Source organism: Echeneis naucrates, chromosome 1, assembly GCF_900963305.1.
Source record: "Echeneis naucrates chromosome 1, fEcheNa1.1, whole genome shotgun sequence".
Taxonomy (NCBI): domain Eukaryota; kingdom Metazoa; phylum Chordata; class Actinopteri; order Carangiformes; family Echeneidae; genus Echeneis; species Echeneis naucrates.
In genome coordinates, this window is record NC_042511.1 from 14,313,218 (window position 1) to 14,335,573 (window position 22,356).

Genomic DNA, 22,356 nt, shown 5'->3' on the forward strand with positions numbered 1-22,356 from the left:
TTTACATTACATTTTGGTTTTTAGTTTACTGTCCCAAACTGTTTACCAAATGTGAAAAACAACTTAATACAATCTATGCATTACTATGAGCAGTGTCTGGACAAAATCATAAACAAATGGGAAAACTAAATGTCTGATACATCCTGTACACAAAATCATACTTCCTAATGCCTAACTTTCTGAATGTTTTGTAGTAAGCAGCAGAAAATAGGGTCAGCAATTGCCTATTTATTTTTGTTATTAATGTCTCACACAGTCCAATTGTTTAACTTCGGTAAGACGCTGATCACAAATTAATTTAGGATAAAGAATAAAAAATTCTGCGCTGTCCTTTTGCGGCTCTTCATTGGCTAATCCCTGTTGCCATGACATCGCTTATGCAGACGCTCAAGAGTGATGCATTCTGGGATACAGACAACAACATGTCGATGATGCTCTGAACAGCAAAAATCAACTTTACATTGTCATGATGAAGGTTAGTGGCGGACAAAGAATCGGGGAAAACAGCATTTGTCCTGGTTTCACTGTTTAGGCACCGAGTTCGATGCCTGCACGGAGTTAGCTACTTGTTCTGTTAGCATGGTTAGCTTGGAAGGTCCTCGGATACAGGCTAAAAGCCAATGTAACGGTAACGTTAACATTTGGTTACGTTAATTAGCTAAAACCAAAAAGCGTTGTGCTAAAACATTGCGTTTCTAGATTTACTACCGAAGATGTTTTACTCAAGTCCGGGGCAAGCCCTCAACACGACGTGTTATAACCATCAGATAAAGGGACAGTTTGGGCAGAAAAAAAGCAACAGTTTGGCTAAGCGTTAGCCTGCATTCTTTACAGAGCTAAGCCAGTGTTAGCTGACTGCTATATGTCCGATTTACAGTTTAAGTACCTTTAAACGTTTTGGGTCAGATCTTTGACCGTTCAACAAATTTCAACTCCATAAATGACATAAAACGAACGTGAAACGTTTCAAAACAGCTGTATTTCACTTCGTATCTACAGTAGACAGTTTCCAAATGTCAAGATTTAATGCATTTATGTGACTGAAGTAGAATAGCTAAAACAAGGACATAAAAAAATGTGACAAGTCATTTCACTTGATTAATAAAATAAAAATATTGTAAGCTATGCTGTTTGTATTCCTCCCATGTTTTCATGGGAGGAATGTATTTGTCAATATTTTTCCACAAATAAAATTGACTTTAAAAGTAATCTTTGTATCCACAGAGTGTTTTTGTTCTTGCTGACAAAGCCTGGGCAGGTTCTAACTTAATATATAAGTGGCAGAAAAGCCTTGGTAACTATATTGCTGTTGGCGGGTGAGTAAACATCATTGTCAAGAATCTGTCCATATATAAACACGTCAAATTAACATGCACGATGATAAACATTTTATTTCTAATACAGACAGGACAACTCAGTGAAAATATTTGATCGACATGGACACAAGTCAACTGAGCTCAACCTGCCAGGGTAAGTGGGAGAACATTATTATTGTCTCTGACTCACATGATAACCTCTTGTTGCTTATAAGGATTTCATGCTCCTCTTTCGTTGTTTCATCTGCTTCTCCTAGGCGCTGTGTTGGTATGGACTGGGATAAGGATGGAGACATTTTGGCTGTGATAGCTGCAAAATCCAGCTCCATCTACCTCTGGGATGCCAGTGTTAATAAAACCTCCCAGATAGATAGCAGCATGAGGTGTGACATGCATGCATCACATTAACAGAGAGAGAAGTTAGCATTGGTAAAATTTTGATTCCTATGAGCAGCTTCGGACTTAATATAGCCTATGCCGGTAGTGGTGCATTTCCAAGCCATGAGGCTGAAAAAGAACAGTTGTCTATGTATTGGCTCTCAAACATAGAACAGAAACTGCTGCTAATTATTTTTAATACTCTTGAGTTAGTTTCCTGTTCTCATCTGTTACAACAGAGATCAGATGTCCTTTGTTTTGTGGTCAAAGACTGGCCCAGTGTTGGCAGTTGGGACAGTCAAAGGAAACTTGTTGATCTACAATCAGCAGACTTCACGCAAGATCCCTGTACTGGGTAACACACTTGAAATATATCTGTGCAGTGTCTTCTTTACCATCAATTTTTTTGTTTTGATTTTCAGTCCTTCTCTTTTAATGTATGCTAGGTAAGCATACCAAAAAGATCACTTGTGGGTGCTGGAGTACTCAGAACCTGCTGGCCCTGGGAAGTGAGGACAGCACATTGAGCATCAGTAATCATGAGGGGGACACCATCAGACAGGTATGTACACAGCCACACTGATTGAAATATGTTAGCACAACATTAGCAATGAAACTAACAAATTGAGAGGGATTCAAGTAAATGTTTCTTTTCTCTTGTCAGACGACGCTTCGCGGTGAGCCTGCTGAAATCTACTTCTCAGTGATGAAGACAGATGAAAGATCTGCTCAGGGAGAGAGCACAGTATGATTTCCGCTTTTTCTTGCTAAATTATTCACATCCTTAGATTACACAAATTCATTACAACATGTTCATATTCTAATATCTTGAGTTTAAGTGTCCTGTAACTTTAGTAAAACATAAAAGCAATATACCACACGAAATTTCACTTTGAATTGTAAGAGCTTAACAGCAGAGATTTAGGAAGTAGTTATGTCTTTGCTAATGTTTACAGCCCCAAAACTCTTGATTCTTTAGGTAAGTGTTTCTGTGGACAAGAAGATATTGATGCTTTTCAATGTCAACGACCCTGAAAATCGGATAGAACTGACCTTCCAGCGCCGCTATGGGAACATTGTCTCCTATCGCTGGTATTCATGCAGTCAGACACACCACAAAGCTCAATGAATTATGGCTGTGGGATATTAGTATGAATTAAAATTGGTTCTCTCTCTTCCAGGTATGGTGATGGCTACATACTCATCGGCTTCTCCCATGGATACTTTGTGGTTATTTCCACTCACATCCGGGAGATTGGGGAGGAGCTCTATCAGGCTCACAACCATAAAGACAGTCTTAACAGTGTGGCCATCTCAGTGGCGTTAAATAAGGCTGCCTCATGTGGGGACAACAGGTACACATACGTTTCAAAAGAGATAGCACTTTCATTCTGTTTGTTATTTGTTATAGGATTTACAACTGAAGTCGCATGTTTGTTTTTGCAGCATAAAGATCCATGAACTGTCTGAACTTAAAGAGATCAGCAATATATTTCGGTTGGAAGATGAGACCAAAGGTAAGAAGGAAGCCTCTGAAAGGGCCATATTGAGCCTGCTACCTATTTCCTACACTACATTTTCTCCTACACTGTCTTCCTCTTCCAGGTCTGGACCAGCTGAGCTGGACAGACGACGGTCAGCTGTTAGCTGTTTCCACACAAAAAGGGACCCTCCATGTGTTTTTAACCAAGCTGCCCCTCCTCTGTGATAGCTTTGGCACCCGACTGGCCTACCTCACCTCCCTGTTGGAGGTCACTGTCTCCAACCAGGTGGAGGGGGTGAGGACACACACAGACACACATGCATATGCATAAACTCCATACAGTATTATAACATAAACGAACAATTAAAACATTAAATTATTTATACTTATTACTTACTACTTATAACAAAAGTTTTCCAACATTGTCAGTTATTCTTGCTGATTTGTTGATGTTGGCTGTAATTTGGAGAACACTTAAATCCTTTCTATACTAAAGGATCAACAGACATTGGAATGTTTTTTTACACTTTTTGGGGTAAATTGTGCTGACTAAATTCAATTTTAAATCTTTCTCTGATGCATTTTCAGGAAACCCCTGTGACCATAGAGTTGGAAGTAGAGCCCACTTTCATTGCAGTGGGACCATACCACTTGGCTGTGGGGATGAACAACAGAGCCTGGTTCTATGCATTGGTTGACCAAGAACCTGGTGTGTGTGGGAAGTGTAATGTGGTTTGTGTAGGAATTCATTTAATCATGAAAATAACTGCAAATATGTTTTATTTAACAGTTTTTCTGTGTAACTCAGGTTTTCACAAGCTGAAGCATATTGAGTATTTGGGGACAATTGCCAGCATGTGTCTTAACTCGGACTACGCAGCAGCGCTCTTTGAAGGAAAAGTGCAGCTGCACATGGTCAGTCACCTGGTGGTACTTTATTTTTCCTTTTGTTGAGCAGTAAATGATCCATGAATGGGCTTCACCTCTTTTTATCACTGTTTAGCACCAATGTACTGGAGTTTAAGTCTGCGTGTTTGTAATCTAGATCGAAGACAAAGACCATGAGGAGAGGAAACAGATGAAGCTATTTCCAGATGATGACAGAAAAGGGAGGATCCTTTGCCACGCTCTCACAGCTGATTTCCTCTACTATGGCACTGATGTAAGACCCACACATCCTCACCTAAGTCAGCCCTCTCTGACTACATGTTGAAGCTGTTCTGATGCCCACTTATTGTTTCTGAATCACAACATTCCTTTCCTATGTTTGTTATGCACTGAACTCTAAGTTACAAATTTCAAACATCAGGAAATTGGTTCAAACCTGTCCTGATTTCTCCTTTTTTCTCAATTTCCCAGGCTTCTGCCGTATTTTTTTCTTTTTAATCTTTGAATTGTTTTCAGTATCATCCTCATTTCTATTTATTATTATTATTTATTTATTTATTTATTTTTTACAGACTAATACCAACTAATAGACCCTCTTGTCATATCTCTGTCTTTTACTCAGTCAGGTAATGTGGTGTGTGTCTTTGTGGAGGACTGGGAGACTGTGAGCAGCTACAGCCACCCAGTTGGTGTGAGGAAAGTGTTTCCAGACCTAAATGGCACACGGGTGGTTTTCATCGATGACAAGAACAATGGCTTCCTGCTCTCCCCTGCAAATGTCAGTACATATGGTTGCTTGATACACCTGCATATTAACACAACTCAAAAAACAGTACACATAGTGAAGTGTGCACTATAATATTTCCTGGCATCATCTCACTTCCTGAGTGTCATCTTTATGTATGATGGTTTATAAATCACCATGGTGGGGTAACAAATTAAGTCTAAAGAAAATTATCTGAAACCTCAAACTGTTCAAAGCATTCCTTGAACTGGTAAAATATGACTGAGATAATGAGCAATGAGACAGTCTGCAGGTCTAATCAGCTCTTTGATCTGTGTCTGACCATGGCCAAAGTAACTAATCCTTTTCTGTGTGTGTGTTTGTGTATGTCCATTTGATTTAGACAACAGACTCCTGCTTTGAGCTCCCCAACTTTTCTCCCACCATCACAGGAGTGCTGTGGGACAACTGGCATGCTGATAGAGGAGTGTTTGTAGCTTATGACAGTGACAAGGTCTACACCTACGCCTTGCATAAAACTACCATATATGGTATGGAGAGGCCACAGCACAACAGACACATGTTCATATACCCCTTTACAGATACATAGTTTACCTCTAACATATTGACTTGAATGCTGATCCCAATGCTAATCCCATTCAGAATGATTCACAGTGCAACACTATGAATGTAAAAAAACTAAAAAGTGCAGCAATGGGGCTTTAGTTGCCTTTAAATATTGTTTTAATCTGGTAATGTTAAAGTAGGCGAGAGATGACGGGGATGGTCTTTGAGACTTTCTCACTCTGTCTGCCCAGGCCCCCGAGTTGTGTTGGTGGGGACCACCACAATCTTTTCCCAGAAGCCTTTGCTCTTGTACAATGGGGAGCTGACTTGTCAAACGTCAAGTGGAAAAACCAGTGAAGTGGCTCTGAGCACACACTCCTTCCTCCAGCAATCCAACAGTACAACAACAGATTCACCAACAGCGCTTAAACAGGCATTAATGCTCAAGAGGTCAGTTCAAATGGCTCAATTTTATTAGATGCTGCCGTTAGGAAAAATTTTATGATACTTTGTTGCCTACAATGGTGCTTGCAATTTTAATATGAATGTGTTAATGGACATTTCACTACAGTTCCAATTACAAAAAGTATAACTGGAATATGTTGAGCAGGACTGTGCCTAAATCTCTCTGCAAGCTTTTGATTTACCAAATGTGTCTTTGTTTGTGTGTGTTTTTATGTCCTTTGTTGATTTGATAATGTGTGCGTTTCTGTTTGTGTATTCCTCCTCAGGTTCCATGAAGCTTTGATTCTTTGCAAGTCTGGAGGGACTGAGGCAGACTGGGCAGAGTTGGGTAAAGCCTGTCTGCTCCACATGGAGGTGAATCTGGCTATTCAGGTCTACCGCATGAGTGGCAACGTGGGCATGGTCCTCTCCCTGCAGAACATCCAGGTACAAAACACACAGTGGTTAATAGTCACACACAGCCCAAAAAAGGCAACATTTCTCTATGTTTTGACACACCATTCTTCCTCTCTCCTTATCCACCTCTCTTGATGGCTATGTCCCCCTCTGTCCAGGGAACAGAGGACATGAATCTACTGGCTGGTCATTTGGCCATGTTTCTTGGTGACTACAACCTGGCTCAGGATCTCTATTTGTCCTCAAACTGCCCAGTTGCCGCCTTGGAGGTATGTTTGTGATTTTGTGTGTAAGAGAGAGAGGCTGCTTGCTTGTGCTTTATTTGGATTTCTCCCGTATTTTTAAAGGGTCAGATGAAGGTCGCAAACATTTGCAGATTATGTGGAGAATATTGATAAGGAAGCAGTTCCTTACAGTTGTGAATCAGCTTCAACGTTGTTAATGCTGTGTTTTGCATGTGTGTGTTTTAGATGAGAAGAGACCTGTTGCACTGGGATAGTGCCCTTATGTTAGCTAAGAGGCTTGCTGAAGACCAGATTCCTTTTATTTCCAAAGAATATGCTGTACATTTGGAGTTTATGTAGGTGCACTCACACAATACCGTTTACCATGAAATACCATGAGGTAGACTTGACCTAGCTAAACTGCTCTTTCTTTTTGTAGTGGCGACTATGTGAATGCATTGGCTCATTACGAAAAAGGCATGACTCACAATAATAAAGTAAGTGTCGGTAATATTAATAATACTAAGTTAATAAATATTCACTTTTGGACTATGCTTAGCCCAGATGTTAGTCACATGCCTGCAGTCATATAATACATATTCTTTTGGTATGTGGAAGCATCCAGTTATTTCTGCTTGTATGGTTTAGTTTACATACATCTTGCAGACAGAGATTGGTAGTCCTATTAAGGATGTAAACATGCTGTATATCACACTGAGTTCCTTTTAGGTTTGTAGAAGGATCAAAGTTGATGAGTTTAAATAAATTAAATTTCACTTTGAAGATTTCTTCCTCCATTTCGCTCACCTTCAACCATCTCTCATTGACCGTGCAGTTCCAGGACCATGATGAGGCTTGTCAAGCAGGTGTAGCCCGGATGTCTATCAGAATGGGTGACATCAGAAGAGGAGCCACTCAGGCTATTCAGCACCCAAGCAGAATCCTCAAGAAGGAATGTGGAGCCATACTGGAGAGCATGAAGGTAGAGAGGCAGTCTCACCTCTTTCTTCTCATAAATGGTACATTCGGGTAATTTTGCATATTATCCATCAGTGTTCCATCAGTCATCTATGACTACACACTACAGACTGAATGTCTTGTGCAGCACTGCAGGTATCTGAACATCAGACTTTTTATCTTTTTGTTCATGTCTGCTTCCTTGTTATCTTTTGTTTCTTACAGCAGTTCTCTGAAGCTGCTCAGCTCTATGAGAAAGGCCAGTATTATGACAAAGCTGCATCCGTCTACATTCGTTGCAAGAACTGGTGAGGCAAATAACAAGATGCATCACCGACTCACCAGTTTCTCTCCTCCTCTGTAACACCATTTTATTTATGGTATATTCCTCCATACTCAGGGCAAAGGTGGGAGAGCTGCTCCCACATGTTTCTTCCCCCAAGATTCACCTGCAGTTTGCCAAAGCCAAGGAGGCGGATGGCAAGTATGTTGTTACACACGTCGCTATTAGAGACAGTTCAATCATCGAGAGAAGCTCATGCAGTGTGTTTGTGTACCAGGTATAAAGATGCAGCACAGGCCTATGAGAGCGCAAAAGACTGGGACAATGTGATCCGAGTGCTGTTGGACCACCTGAACAACCCAGAAGATGCTGTTCGCATTGTCAGGGAGACACAGAGCATTGATGGAGCAAAAATGGTTGCCAGGTTGGAAAAAGATAAGCACAGCCCAACACACACAACAGCATTTAGTGCACGCTGTCATTGCTTTTATCATCATCTTCTGTTTGTTCAGGGTTGACCTCATCAGACTTAATACCACAGACTGGATGGTGCCACTGTTTTATACTTACTTATCAAACCATAATCATTAATAAGGTTACACAAATATATATGTAATATACTGATAACTTTTTGGATTGTGTTGGATATAAAATGTGACAAAGTAGCTAGAGATTTGACAATTTCAGATTTCCAGAGTTCAAGATGACATCTTGACATTGTTTGTTTTGTCTGACCTAAAGTTCACACCCAAACTCCATAAACATAACAAAATCTCCACAGTATAAAAGGCAGAAAAGCTGGAAGTGAATGTTTATCATTCACTGATAATAATAAATAAATGAATGACTCAAAACAGTTTCTAATAAATTTCCATTTGATGAAAGAATGAACTCATTATTTCATCCGGAGTTCCTTCCCCGTGTGTGTCGTTTGTATTTGTGTGATGGATCGTCAAACATTTGCTTGTGTGTCTCAGATTCTTCCTGCGGCTGAACGACTACGGCTATGCCATCCGCTTCCTGGTTCTGTCTCACTGTAACGATGAAGCTTTCCAGCTGGCACAGCAGCATGGACAGATGGAGGTCTATGCAGACGTCATTGGTCAGTGTGGGTGTAAAGATTCTGTAGAAATTTATATATACATACATTTATACATTTTATGCAAATGTTTTTTATAAAAAAAAATGTATACAAATTTATACAAGTTTTTTATACAAATCAAGCATTCCATGTACATCTGACATTAGTTAGTTACATTATTAGTGGGTCAGTGTTCTCTGGGAATTGCATCTCTTCCTGTGGGTTTCTCAGGCTCTGAGGCGAGGCAGGAGGATTTCCAGAGCATTGCTCTTTACTTTGAGGGAGAAAAGAAACACCTACTGGCTGGGAAGTTCTTCCAGAAGTGCGGCCAGTACAGCAGAGTAAGAGCTTTCTGGTATTTGCTCATTCTCACAACAGCTCTCACTTTCATAATTTATCAGTTACTGACTGAGATGTTCATTTCTTTCACTCAGGCTTTAAAACACTTCCTGAAGTGTCCCAACACAGAAGACAACCTGGCAGTTGAGATGGCCATTGAGACGGTGTGGGCTTTGTGTGTCAGACTGAATCTGGCTGTGCGTATATGAAATGAAGTTGCCAGTTAAGTGTTTTTCATGTGTGTTTGTACTCCAGGTGGGTCAGGCCAAAGACAGCTCTTTGACCAGTCAGCTGATCGATTACCTGATGGGGGAGCGTGACGGCATACCAAAGGTATTCAGTGCATACTGGAACCTTCTGACTTTTATTCAGCTCACTCGCTGGGACTTTTCTTGCCACGTCATTACTGATACATGTCCAGTATTTAATTTGACATTTTTTGTCTATTTTGTCATTGTCGTCTTTTGTTCTTGCTCTCCTTGTTGTTTAAAATATTCCCAGGATGCCAAGTACCTCTTCCGCCTCTACATGGCACTGCAGCAGTATAGGGAGGCTGCCCGCACCGCCATCATCATCGCCCGAGAGGAGCAGTGTGCAGGTGCAAACATAGGGACAGAAAGTAACTACGAAACTCTGCAATGATTACAGAACCACAACAGATGTTTTTGTTGTGTCTGTCACTGCTACAGGGAACTACCGTAATGCCCACGACGTGCTGTTCAGCATGTACACCGAGCTTCAGGCCCAAAAGATTAAGATCCCTGCTGAGATGGCCACCAATCTGATGATCCTCCATTCCTACCTGCTGGTGAAGGTCAGAACAATGACAGTCATCATACGCCTTCAGTGTGTGAGCTCGTTGTTGGGTTATCAGTCACATCAGTTATTGGGATGTCTGTACATCACGGTCACAGTGATCAACATAAACATAAAATGTGCAGCCATCAGAGAGTGTCCAGTGAAGTTTATGACGTATGAGAACTGAGATTGTTTTTCCATGCTTATGAATGGTTATGAGAAATATGTGAGTAATGTTCTTGACTGTGTAAATGGTTTCTACAGGTCTATGTGAAAAGAGGAGACCACCTAAAAGGAGCACGCATGCTCATTCGTGTCAGCAACAACATCAGCAAGTTTGCAGCACGTGAGTCAGCAGACACGTGAATCTGATCTCTCATCTTGGCGTTGTGAAGTCTAACGTGTGTGCATTCGTGTGTAGATGTTGTTCCCATTCTGACGTCAGCAGTTATCGAGTGTCACCGTGCTGGACTGAAGAACTCGGCCTTCAGCTTTGCTGCCATGCTGATGAGACCGGAATACCGAAATGAGATCGACCCAAAGTACAGGAAGAAGATTGAGGCGATGGTTCGGTGAGTCCTGAATCCACATCCCCCTCCCGCTCCTCCTGATGTGTATTCTCACCCATCAGTCCGTGTCTGCACCACAGACGCCCAGATACATCAGAGCTGGAGGAGGAAACCACTCCGTGCCCTTTCTGTGGCTTCCAGCTCCCACAGAATGAGCTGCTGTGTATTTCCTGCAAGAACAACCTGCCCTACTGCATTGCCACGGTACAGACTCAGTATGGTTATAAATATAAAAACGTTAGGTCGACACTACAGTTTGTTCTTTGTTCCCATTTCACTTTTCTCAGGGGCGTCATATGCTGAAAGAGGACTGGTCTGTGTGTCCTCACTGTGAATTTCCTGCTCTCTACTCGCAATTTATCCTGTAAGTGACACACACACACGCACAAACAATCTTCTTTGGTAATTTTCTGGTCGTTAGGTGAACCTAAAAGACATCAATTGGAAAATTAAAGACGTATGAGTAGAATATGAAAATGTCACTGTGCCCTCACAAAGACGACTCCCTGCACCTACACAAAGTCAAACTGCAAATGCAAACAAACCTGAAGTTAAGTAGGTGTTGATACTGAACTTTCTAAATGTGTGAACTAGATAATGATTAAAAAAAAAAAAAAAAGTACGCTGCCCTCTTTTGAGGTTTGAACCCGAACTTGAAAAGAGAGCAGTAGCTTTGGGTTAGAAGATGTTATGTCCAGTCCTGCAGAACCAATCTGTATCCTTTATTCTCCCGGGCCGACAAATATGTTACCGAAGTGCCAGCTTTGTGGTTTCATGCATTTTTATTAGTAAAAATGAAAGAAATCAAGCATTCCAAATTAAAATACTAATTCTTCATTTTGGCAAAAATGGCATAGAATGTATGCACAAGTATCAGAAAGACACTGCACCCAAGAAGATCGCAGAACAAAACTCTGTCAAACCCCAACTTGATTTCCATTTCTGTGCAACAACTTGAACTTGAGGATCTTGTGGGCAGCTTCCCAGTTTGCAGTCTTGATGTTAAGTGGAAGAAAGCTGGTATTATTCCTGTGTAAGCACAGGTGAGTCTGTACTTACTGTCACTTGGACAAATCTCCACCGAATGTTTGTCCAGGTTGCTGGAGACGGAGACAGTGTGTCCCATGTGCTCCCAACCCCTCAGTGTGAACCAGGTGAAGAGGATTTCTGATATTTCCAAATACCTGCAGACTGAAGAACTGGAGCAATAAAGAAAATGTTTTTCAACGGCTAATTTATGTATTTTGGATGGTTGTTATTAACTGTCTTCATTTGGTCACTCAAAGCTATTAAACCTCTAATGTATAATTAGGTAAAACTGTATGGGTAATAAAACTTTGTAACTTCAAACTTTTTATAATACAATACTATATTTGTAAAAATGTGAATGTCTTTAAACTCCTATCTATTGTAAAGTGCTGATGCATCAGAAATAAAGAGATTTCTATATCAGTGAATATTTATGAGTGGGAAAATAGAAAAATTGGCCAGCTTTTTGAAATGTGACCATCTCTAATTTGGGGAATAAAAACACAGACGCTCATGAGTGACATATTTTCTATTAATGAAAGATTTACAAAATTGGCATTTACAGGGTTATGAGTTCGAACCAAAGAGGAAAAGCCAAAGTAGCAAAAGATGGCAGTCACATTATTTACAGTCTTGAGACCTGGGCGTTACTGAAGGACTGTACAGACATGATGATGAGTGAAACGGTTTGCTTATGATGAAGACGTTCTGATGAACACAACAGGAAGTTGATAAAAAAAAAAAAAAAGCAAACAACAAAAACAGGAAAGACATTTCTCAGCCCGTGCAGTCAGAGTGGAGTCTGGCTGAGCATCAGATGAGTGACCTGCAGAGTTCCACTACATTCTGATGTTCCTTACTGGATGTTGGAAGTGCCGACAAAAATATTACAGTCCTGGCAGCCGTCAGTTTGAGTTTCTCTGGTTATTTCTTAGCTCTGCCTTTCCCTTTCCCTTTGCCCTTCCCAGAGTCTTCCTTCTTCTCTGTTTTTGAGTCCTTGGTGGCTTTGGCTTTCTTCTGCTGCAAAGAGCAGAAGAGACAGAAAACAGAATGAAAAGACACAAACACACAGTTTGGGTTTGCACATTTTCACTGTAGTTTGATCTTACTTTGATCATAGCGTCAGCTTCGAGCGCCTCCCCTTCGTTCTCAGACTCCTGCACTTCATTGTCCCCGTCCTCTCCTCCCAGCTCTGCCTCCCCACTGGCACCACCACGACGGCCTTTCTTCACAGCTTGGAGGGAGTACGGCGTCAGGTGGACCTCTTTGTTGTAAGCACGCGTGAAAGCCGCTTTCACCTGAGAGGGCAGTGACAACACAAATGTCTTGTGCAATCTCAGAACATCACATGCTGTTAAAATCAGCTGGGACTGCTCAGTCAGTATATGGTGATGATGTACTGAGCGTGTTTTTTTTTTTTTCCTTGCTTGTAACAAAAACAAACTCATTTGTCAAAGAGCTATAACAGATGATATTTTATCCATCAACTGGTTCTTTTTGACAAAACAATGTTAAAAAAATAAGTGACATATAGTGAATATAATTTCCCACAGCCTGAGGTGATGCCATCAAAAGTCTTCTTTGGTTTGATGAACGGCATATAATCATGCTCAGTTTGTCATATATGACAAATCCTCCCTTTAAAGAGCCTTTAATTAAAACGCCCTATAATGGTCATTCATTTATCACAAGAGTCATCAATGCCTAAACCGGTTCATTTTAAAACACAGAATCCACCAGCTGCTGACCTTAGAGTCCAGTCTGGAGTACGGGTCAGGCTGCCCGCCCCAGACGCTGATCTCCATGATGCTGTCCACGTCCTCTTTGATCAGCTGGTAGTCGTCCAGCAGCTGCACAGCCTGGGCAGCCCCCTCCGCTCCCTGTGTCTGAAGGGGGCTCAGCAGCAGCTGCCGCAGGTAGTGCAGGTAGTCCAGGTTCACTGCCTGTCTGCTGCTCAACGTCCTGCAACAGCCCAAATAAAACGCTTCATGATGTCACGATCGATTCATTCAATCAAAAAGAAATAAAGTGGTGCAGGTTCTACTCACTTTAAACTCATGTGAGAGGCCAGCTCTTGAACAATGCGGGAATGTTTATTGGTGGAGGAATTCTTGCCGAGCCAGCTGGGAAATGTGGGGAACTGACTCATGTAGCCTCTCATGAGCTCGCCTGGTAACACACTGGCGTAGATGGCCTACAAACACAGACCAGCACGACGACGTGCAACATTTCTGCCCATCACAAGAACAAGCTCATGACATGTAAATGTGTGTTTACAATTATTTTAGATACAAGATATTTTGATGTTTATATGCATTACCTTTAGATATAAGAAACACAGAATGCCTGTGGGGTCTGGGTTCATGATCAGTTTGTGTACACTACCTACTAGTCTAAAGTTTGGACACACTTTCCTATTCATTTGAATGAGTAAGTGTGTCCAAACCTTTGACTGGTAGTGTATAGGTTTATTTGTGTGTGTGTGTGTGTGTGTGTGTGTTACCTGGGTAGGCAGCAGTGACCAGTTTTGCCCAGAGCGGATCCGTCTGTCCACCAGGTCTCCATCAGAGATGGAGTCTGCTGTCTTGCTGAGTAACACGAGGTGAGACTTCAGATCGCCACTGTGTCAAAACAAAACAAAGGAAATACTGAACTGTTAAAGGAACACTTCCACATTTTTGAGAAATATAGCGATTTGTTTTCAGGGGAAAACTGCTCTCTCACCTGGCGGCTGCTGGACGAACATGTGGGTAGTTTTCTTGGACAAAGAGAGGTGCTAGTGAGTAGTCGTGGAAGAAGAGGTCAGACTTGTCGATGAGGCTCATGTGGGTAGTCCCCTCCCCCGAGACAAACACCTTCCTGCAAACATCAAACGGCCCCAGCTTCATGTCCTTGCGGGCCCTGGCTGCGTCCGACTTGCAGCTCTCATATGTCATCACCTTGTCTTTAGCTGACCACATGCTGAGGTTGTGGATCACCTGGAGAAGAAACAGGCAGCCTGGTGAGAGGGAAGACTGACATTGTGGACTTACCTTCATTACAGGGGGACATTTTTTTACCTGTCGGACATCCTGATTGGAAGCCAAGATAATTTCATTAAGTGCCGGGGGTGGGATCTTGATTCCCTCTTTGAAAGCGATGGACATCATGGCTCCCTGAGAAGTAAATATTTACACATTTAGAAGAAAAAAAGCAGAATCTTGCTGATGTGAGGATCGTCTCATACAAAGTGTCAGGGGACATCATCTCTCTGCTGTTTGTATTCAGCCTCAAACCAGTGGACATTATTTCATATGTTATTGCCCCATTACCGACACAGCTTTTGGCATTTCATTTGAATTCATCGCCAGATGTTGACAGACCTTTATCTGTTCCACTCGCGGCCTCTGGAAGCGCAGATCGAAGCAGTAGTTGGCCAGTGACCTGATCTTGGGGTGGTTACGATCGTTGCACATGCATATGATAGGAATCTTTGAACTTCGGATCAGGCCAATCATCTCCTAAAGGAGGTCAGAGGTCAGAGGTCAGCATCAAGAACACATGGTGGGGCAAATCCTTAGGGCCAGTGCCATTATCAGGCTGAATTTCTATTGTGTTGCTTCCTAATGAAGTCTGATGTTTTAATGGTAGTTGTTTTCTTTGTGTATTGCAGTACAAGGTGGACAAACATTTACTCAGACAAGTAAATTTCATGCCAAATCTGACACATTGCACCTTTAAAACAACCTCTAGCTTCAAAACTGACAGACAGAGAAAAGTGTTTTATTAACCTGGATTCCTCCACGGTCCTCATTACCAGCCATGCCATCAACCTCATCCATGATCAGGACGTGTTTACTGGTCACTGTCTGCGATGTGCCTGCAAAACAAACACATCAACAGACAGACAGCACTTTCACCAGCACTTCAAGATGAAGATCATATTGTTTCATTTTCAATGAGAAAGGATTCCAAACGCTTGATGAAACACTAAAAACATAGGTGGTCATTTTTACATGCCGCTGTATCTTTAATATATAGGTTCAAATGAGAGGTAAGACCGAAACACAGAGAGAGCGACAACCTTTGTAGAAGTTCTCGATGCTTGTGTTGTTAAGTGACTCTGCTACAACTTCCTTCAGACTGGTTTTACTTCGAGTACAACTGGCATTCATTTCCACGAAGCTGAAGCCCAACTCCTACAGGTCGACATGCACAAACACAGTTAAAAGGAAGCTGTGATCAGAACTAAACACCCAAGTTTAAAATATCGTTCGACCCAGCTCCGTCACGGTTAAAGCTAAATTTAAATTTCACCAATATGTGCTTGTTTGCAGACTAACCTCACAGACCAGCACTGCAGTGGTCGTCTTCCCAACTCCTGGAGGTCCAGAAAGCAGAGCAGCTTTAAATCCTGATCCATCGTCTTTCCCTCCTCCAAACTTACCAAACCTTGCTAAAGTGAGTGAAAAAACAAGAAACAAACAAAAAGCAAAAAGATCATCAGCACAGGTGCGCTTTTCATGGCTTAATTCAGTCAAACAAAAATGAGGTGTGGTTTTTAGGTCATTTCACTGGTGATATTAATGTAAACTGTCTGCCACCTGCTGGTTTGGAGGTAGAGCCACTCTGGTTTCTGTGCCAGTTCTGCAGCCATCGCAGCAGCTTATTGGCACAGCTCTGGTCCCCCTGCTGTCCAATCACAGCCTTCAGAGACCGGGGTCGGTACTTGTCCACCCACAGCAGACTGTTATCCTCCCCATTTGTTGATGGAGAAGACGAGGATGAGAGCCCCAGCTCCCTCCTGGCCGTGTGACCTGCGCCTCTCCCTGGTGGAGTGCCGCCAGCTCCTCTTTTTCCGCCTGGCCCTCGTGTCTGGCCGGTCTTGGATGGGCTAGGGGTGTGGGGGGATCTGGAGTTACCCTTGGAGGGAGATATCTTCTGGGCTTTGGGGGTGCCCTTTGAAGTCTGGCTGGGTGGAGTTCTGGTCTTTGAGGCTTTGCACTAATTGGCAGAACAGGGAAAAAAAAAAAAAAAAAAACATCCCAAAACAGTTTAAGCACAGCCAAAATATATTCATATAAGAATAATTCCATACATTTATTTTGCTTTGTTGCTGAAAGGAGGGATGGCTAATTCTGTTACAAGTTTTAATTTAACAAGTTGCTGATTGAAATGTTAATACCACTAATTAAATTACCCTGTAAACAGCACGGTAATCTGTATTTATACACCATGTTTACTGATTTTTCTGTAGATATTGTAAGTGCTGACCTCTGCTTCTGCCGCAATTTCATACTTGGACTTCTTCCCTGGTTTGCTCCTGATCAGCTCCAACAGACTATCCTCATCCAGGATCTTGGTTCCAAAACTCTCCGCCTGAGCAAACACAACAACAGAGTATGAAGCCCAGCTGTAACAGTATATTTGGAAACGAACCTTGAAATTGATGGGCTTGCTGTTGCATTTCTATTATTTTACAACACTGACTTAAAAACCACTTATATGCAAATTACTTACATGCATCTCCTTCTACAGTTTTATTGCCACCTAGATGATAGTACAATGTGACACAGCAATGAATCTTTTTGGCTAGCATGCACAGTTTTAAAATGAAATGCTGCTAAAACAATCTCTTCCGCTTCTACTGCAAGCTCATTTGAGTTTGGTAGGAACTGGATTCAAATTTAAAAAAATACTCAGCACCAACAAAATCTAATCAGTTCCTCTGAGTGTAAGTGAGTATTTCCAAATATGTTATTCTCTCATGGCTCCGTGAAAATAGCACTTTTTGAAAATGTACATCCAGAAAACAACCCAGAAACATAAAGGAAATTGATGTTTGTTGAAGCAAGGTTGTCACCTTCTCCAGCTTTGATGCTCCACTGTCCCTGCCCTGCACCACGTAGGTTGTCTTTTTGCTGACGTTGCCCGTCACCTTGCCTCCATAACGCTCGATGAGGGCTTTGGCATCATCTCTCTCCATGGACTCCAGAACCCCCGTCAACACAAACACACAGCCCTCCAAACAGTTCTCTGCTCCCTGACAAACACAATGCATCCAGTCAGAGATCCAAAGCTGTGGCAAAGCTTTTCGAACATGTGTTGTGTTGTTTCATGAGATTGCAGTGTGTGATACCTGGGGGATTTCCTTGGAGCCCAAAGCTCGTGGTCCATCTCTGTTAAGGTAGTTCCTGTAAGCTGAAGAGTTGACTTTCTTCTTCTCAGCGTCATCTGGACTTGTGCCTGTGCTCTGATAAGAGGAGGACATTTAACTCAACTTTTTCAATCGTTCCAATGTATGTAAAGATTTCTATTTTGGATGTTTGCGATCTGTATTTTAACCAAATGCCTTTTGTGGACAAATAAAGAGAATAACTGATTGGTTGTAAACATTATGATCTGGATCTATTACATTTGAGCTGACAGATAAGAAAAGCACAAAGCTCACCTCTGGCTTCTTGGGAGACGTTTTAAGTGCTGTGGGTGTTGTTCCTGTTTTGGGTGTGAACTTCATGGCTGAGCTCGATGAAGTGATGGGCTTCTTTCTGGGAGAGGTTTTAATTTTTGTAGGTGAAATGGAGCTTTTGTTCCTTGATCCTGTGTCTTTTTCATCATCTTTTTTCTTCAACATGGCCAATTTGGAGCTGGCTTTGAGAGGGGCAGTATTTTTCTTAGGGGATGGGCTGATAATATCTTCGGATGTGCTCCTGCTGGTCTTCAATGGGCTGATTCTGCTGTCAGCAGCAGAGTCTGTGCAGCCCTTTTTGGGAATCATTGCAGGGGCTTGTTTTTCATCAGAGCCTTTACGAGCCTGGATGAGGACACATAAATATACAGTGAACACCCACTAATACCAGGAATGGTTTCCGTTTCCCAATATTTATCTTTTCATCAATACCTTCTTTGCTTGTGGTTCGTGGTCCAGCAAGGCCAGGGTTCTGGCAAACTCCTCATCCTCATGGACCTGCTTTTCCAGCTGAGTGGATTAAGAAGAAAAGAAAAAACAAAACAAACGCATGAGACCTAAAAGGCAGCAGCCAAATTCAATTTGTCTCAGACTTGACTTTTCCTGTCAAGGATTCAAAGAAAAAATAAAATATCAATGATGAATTCCAGGATTTTACCAAATGATTCATGACAATTTCTAAATTTCAGAAAACAATATCGTCCAACAACTGGGTAAGATATTATCAACTTCTTTTTGTTGTCAAATTGGTTCAGCTCTGATCAGTCTACCTCCATGTCCTCTTCCATCTGCAGCGCTCTAGCGATTTCTTCATCACTGATCAGATCACCTGTGTCCTGAGTTGGCTGTGGAGAAAATGAGATTTTATAAAGTCACTTTGTTGTAAAAAGACCACTTGTCAAAACAGTCATAAAACGCTGAAGATACTGGATCAATGAAAGGACTAGTGGTTGATACAAAGTCATAATCCTTCTGGTCAAAAGCAGTACATGAGATTAATCATCTGTTATACTCACAGCCTTTCGTTTGGTGCTGGCTACCAGTTTCTTGTCTGAGCGCTGGATACTCCCACTGCCGAAATAGTCCAATACTGAAGTGGGAGTTTTCTTGGGCTGAGGAGGTGGGGCTGACTTTGGGGTAACAGGCATTTGAGGAGACTTCACCTCTGTTTTCAGCTGTGAGGAGGAAGGTCTGACAGAAGGCTTGGTCCCTGAATGAGGACTCTCTGTATCCGACTTTTTCGGTTTGGACGTGTCATTTTGTTTGGTTTTGGAGACCTTCTTCAGGGACTGAAAGTTGTCACTGTCTGAGTCTACAAACCAGAAAAAAAAAAACCCTATATTAACTTAATGTTGCTCTCTATTTTAAAATTGCATTCATCTAGTTGCACGTTCTTGATGCACCACAGTTCTTGACAACACTTATTTTGCATTCACTTGCTTTATTCTTCCCAATTCTTTACCAATTTTCTTTCATTTCCAAAGCCTTTTTAAAAAGTGTTTTTAAAGCAACCAACATTTTTATATGCTCTGAGGAGAAGATGGTTGATTTTACAACAAATTACATAAATCATTTACTTCTCATGACTGCATTTGTTTATGCTTATTTTAAAATAATTATTCAAAACTGACACAGCATATACAAAGTGTGTGAAATATGAATATAACCCATCACCTGTTTCGGAGACATAGTGCACAGGATCTTTTTTTGAAGGTTGTGATGTCTTTCTGGACTTTTCTTTTTCTTTGGGGGACTTCTTTGACTTTATCACTGGCTCTTCCTCTGAGTCTGGAACAAGAATATGTGGTAAAGAAAAGACGCTCTGTAGCATCTGGATGAAACAATGCTACATGAAACAGGGGACATTTCAAAAATTTTTCCCAAGTTTTAACTACATTTCCTGATCCAAGCAACGACTGTAAGGTGGAATGACATCTGTCAATTATAGAATAACTACTAATTTACTTTTTATTAGCCATTAGCTAGGTGGTCTATACTTTGTGTTAATATCATTTTAGATTTTCATACACATTTTTACTGGTTCAAGGAACAACCATGTCATTGAATCTACATTTAGATTTAAAAATAGTAGTAAGAATTTAAAAGATAACATTCCTCAAAACATTTATTTGATGATCAATATATGAATCTGCCACTGCTTACATGATTGCTATATAATTTTAATCAAAAAACAAACAAACAAGAAAAACATTTTCTTGTTGCTGCCTCTGAAATGTGAGGATTTTGGCTGATGACACTCCAACCCAAAAAATATTGCGTTCAATTTGATAGAAAATACTGAAAGTCAAAACATTATCATATTGGGAGGTTTAAAACAGCATTTAAAAAATCCTGGAAAAAAATTTTCAAAATAGCTACCAAGTTGTCAGTTGGTCAGTTAACTACTTGTTGAAGCTGCAGCTCAGATATAAATACCCATATGAATATTTCACCTTGGCTCTAGGATATTAATCCAGCATAAGGAAAAATAAACATTAGTTGCAGCCACATGGGGAATCATACAGCAGTTTGAATCATTCTTACCCGACTCAATCACTGCACGTTTCTTTCGTTTCTTCTCACTCGCCTTGCGTTTCTCGTCACTTTGGGGGCTTTTGACCTAAATAACATAAACCAAAGTTAACCCTGATCAAAACACCTAGGAAACAGGCATCCTTAAAATAAGTAGAGCAGAATACAACAACTATATAGAAGTTCTAAAATTCAGAAGTGCAATGATAACGTTAACACTTAAATAATAAGAATAAAACTACTTAAAGTGAAACTGTCTGTTATGGACTACAAAAACGCTTGAATCTGTCCATCTATATAAAAAAAAAAACAAACATTGCTTGTCTTAAAAAGAAAAACCTAAATTTAGACTCAGACTCAGGGCAGATAAAAAAAACTTAACTTGTTAAATCTGGTCTAAACACAGCACACTTAGCCTCATCAAATCTGGACTAGATTATTCAAAGCATTAGTTTCTGCTGATTTCCACCTGAGTGCCACAGGTCAGTATGATTGCCTTGCCTTGTTGGCATCTTTTTTCTTGTGTTTCCCCGGATCCTCTGCAGACAGAGCCTTGGTCTTCTTCCTGTCCTCGGCTCGCGGGTTCCCGTTGGGAGCTGCTTTGGGCACCGCAGCTTGTCCTGCAGTCGGTGCGAAGAAGCGCCTGATGTCCTGAAAGCAAACACACACAGCATGCACGGTCCAGTCTCCACCGAGGCAAAACACAGCCAACAACTGCACACTTTCACTTTCTGCGCTGTGCTGTGCTACGGAGGAAAAACGAACTAACCCCGAATGATTAAAAGAGCGGGGAAACAGACTCGGAGCAGACTGAGAGGCTGGTAATGTCTCTGCGGGAACTTTTAATATCAGCTTAGTTTATCCTCTTTAGCTGCGGCTAACATCGAGCAGCGGTCGCTCTTCTCTCCGCTAAACCTCCTTAACACCGACAGACACCCCGGGCCCGCAGTGGCATGTTCTAAAATCAGTAAATGTACCATATTTAGGTGGTTTTCTCGCAGTTTTCTTCTTATTTTGTCCGTCAGAGAAGTCAGAGCCCAGCCGCTTGGCGCGAAGCAGGACTCTGCTGTCGCCTGGAGATGACGAACACCCGGGAGTCTGTCCGCGAGCTCGGCGAGCGTCGGTACGTCACCCAGCGTGATGTTTTATTTATCCAAATAAATAAAACAAACGATCTGCCTCACTGATATAATTTACATCATCACTCATATGTATTTGTATATAATTCCTATTTTATGTACGCGAACATTTTAAATGAATGATTATATTGATTATATTGATTGTTCTATTCTGGGTGAGGTGCTGAGGAGGTGAACATCATCAAGCATTTACAGAGTTTAGCTATCAGTGTGGACAGATATAAAGTGTTAGCAGTAAATGAAATTGTGGTGGCACATCAATCTTTGTAACTGAGTTGCTTATGATTTATGACAGATTTCACGTCCACGGATCTGAATGAAAGGCAGATGTTATGATCCCTGGCCTGACACAGAGGTCTTTATTAACATCAGCTTCACCTTACAGCAGGGCTCACCAACTCTACTTCTGGAAGGCTACTGCCCTGCATGTTTTAGATATTTCCCTGCTCTGCTGGTCTAAGTGCCCACTCATTTAAACCAGGTGTGTTGGAGCAGAAAAGCATCTGAAACATGAGGGTGAGTAGCCTTCCAGGACCTGAGTTGGCGCCCCCTGCGTTACACATTAGTTTAACTGCTGAATGACATCTATTTGACTTCTGGTATATGCTCAAGAATTAAACTGCTGATGCTGAGCATGCTTTTTTGTCATTAACTAAAGAACTACACAAATTCATGCTTGGCCTCATGACATATACAACTGAAAAATTGTCATAGCAATTCAAAATTTGCATGGATAAATT

At 41.4% G+C, this 22,356-nt stretch overlaps 2 protein-coding genes across 2 annotated transcripts; one reads left to right on the plus strand and one right to left on the minus strand.

Moving 5' to 3' along the window:
• The first annotated feature begins 388 nt into the window (after positions 1 to 388).
• On the plus strand, positions 389 to 11,884 carry wdr19 (WD repeat domain 19). Its single transcript, XM_029499343.1, has 36 exons — positions 389 to 475; positions 1,225 to 1,316; positions 1,405 to 1,470; positions 1,574 to 1,699; positions 1,934 to 2,049; positions 2,141 to 2,256; positions 2,359 to 2,439; positions 2,674 to 2,786; positions 2,876 to 3,049; positions 3,141 to 3,211; positions 3,300 to 3,472; positions 3,766 to 3,886; positions 3,986 to 4,092; positions 4,223 to 4,339; positions 4,688 to 4,843; positions 5,193 to 5,340; positions 5,608 to 5,806; positions 6,088 to 6,247; positions 6,376 to 6,486; positions 6,688 to 6,797; positions 6,881 to 6,938; positions 7,277 to 7,423; positions 7,624 to 7,706; positions 7,799 to 7,882; positions 7,959 to 8,105; positions 8,659 to 8,783; positions 8,994 to 9,103; positions 9,197 to 9,265; positions 9,357 to 9,434; positions 9,603 to 9,699; positions 9,791 to 9,915; positions 10,164 to 10,245; positions 10,321 to 10,471; positions 10,549 to 10,672; positions 10,756 to 10,832; positions 11,565 to 11,884. The coding sequence occupies exons 1-36, from the start codon at positions 467 to 469 to the stop codon at positions 11,677 to 11,679; spliced, it is 4,038 nt and encodes a 1,345-aa protein (XP_029355203.1). The 5' UTR covers positions 389 to 466; the 3' UTR covers positions 11,680 to 11,884.
• A 140-nt stretch (positions 11,885 to 12,024) lies between these two features.
• rfc1 (replication factor C (activator 1) 1) lies at positions 12,025 to 21,557 on the minus strand. The gene is made up of 23 exons (XM_029504062.1): positions 21,455 to 21,557; positions 20,979 to 21,128; positions 20,490 to 20,565; positions 19,620 to 19,733; positions 18,962 to 19,257; positions 18,716 to 18,790; positions 18,378 to 18,455; positions 17,928 to 18,290; positions 17,616 to 17,729; positions 17,340 to 17,519; positions 16,751 to 16,855; positions 16,081 to 16,480; positions 15,820 to 15,932; positions 15,561 to 15,675; positions 15,268 to 15,356; positions 14,860 to 14,997; positions 14,557 to 14,652; positions 14,222 to 14,475; positions 14,001 to 14,118; positions 13,546 to 13,691; positions 13,246 to 13,459; positions 12,607 to 12,795; positions 12,025 to 12,517 (listed from the first exon to the last, which is right to left on the minus strand). Exons 1-23 carry the CDS (start codon positions 21,455 to 21,457, stop codon positions 12,422 to 12,424), a joined length of 3,522 nt encoding a protein of 1,173 aa, XP_029359922.1. The 5' UTR covers positions 21,458 to 21,557; the 3' UTR covers positions 12,025 to 12,421.
• Positions 21,558 to 22,356: the final 799 nt, after the last annotated feature.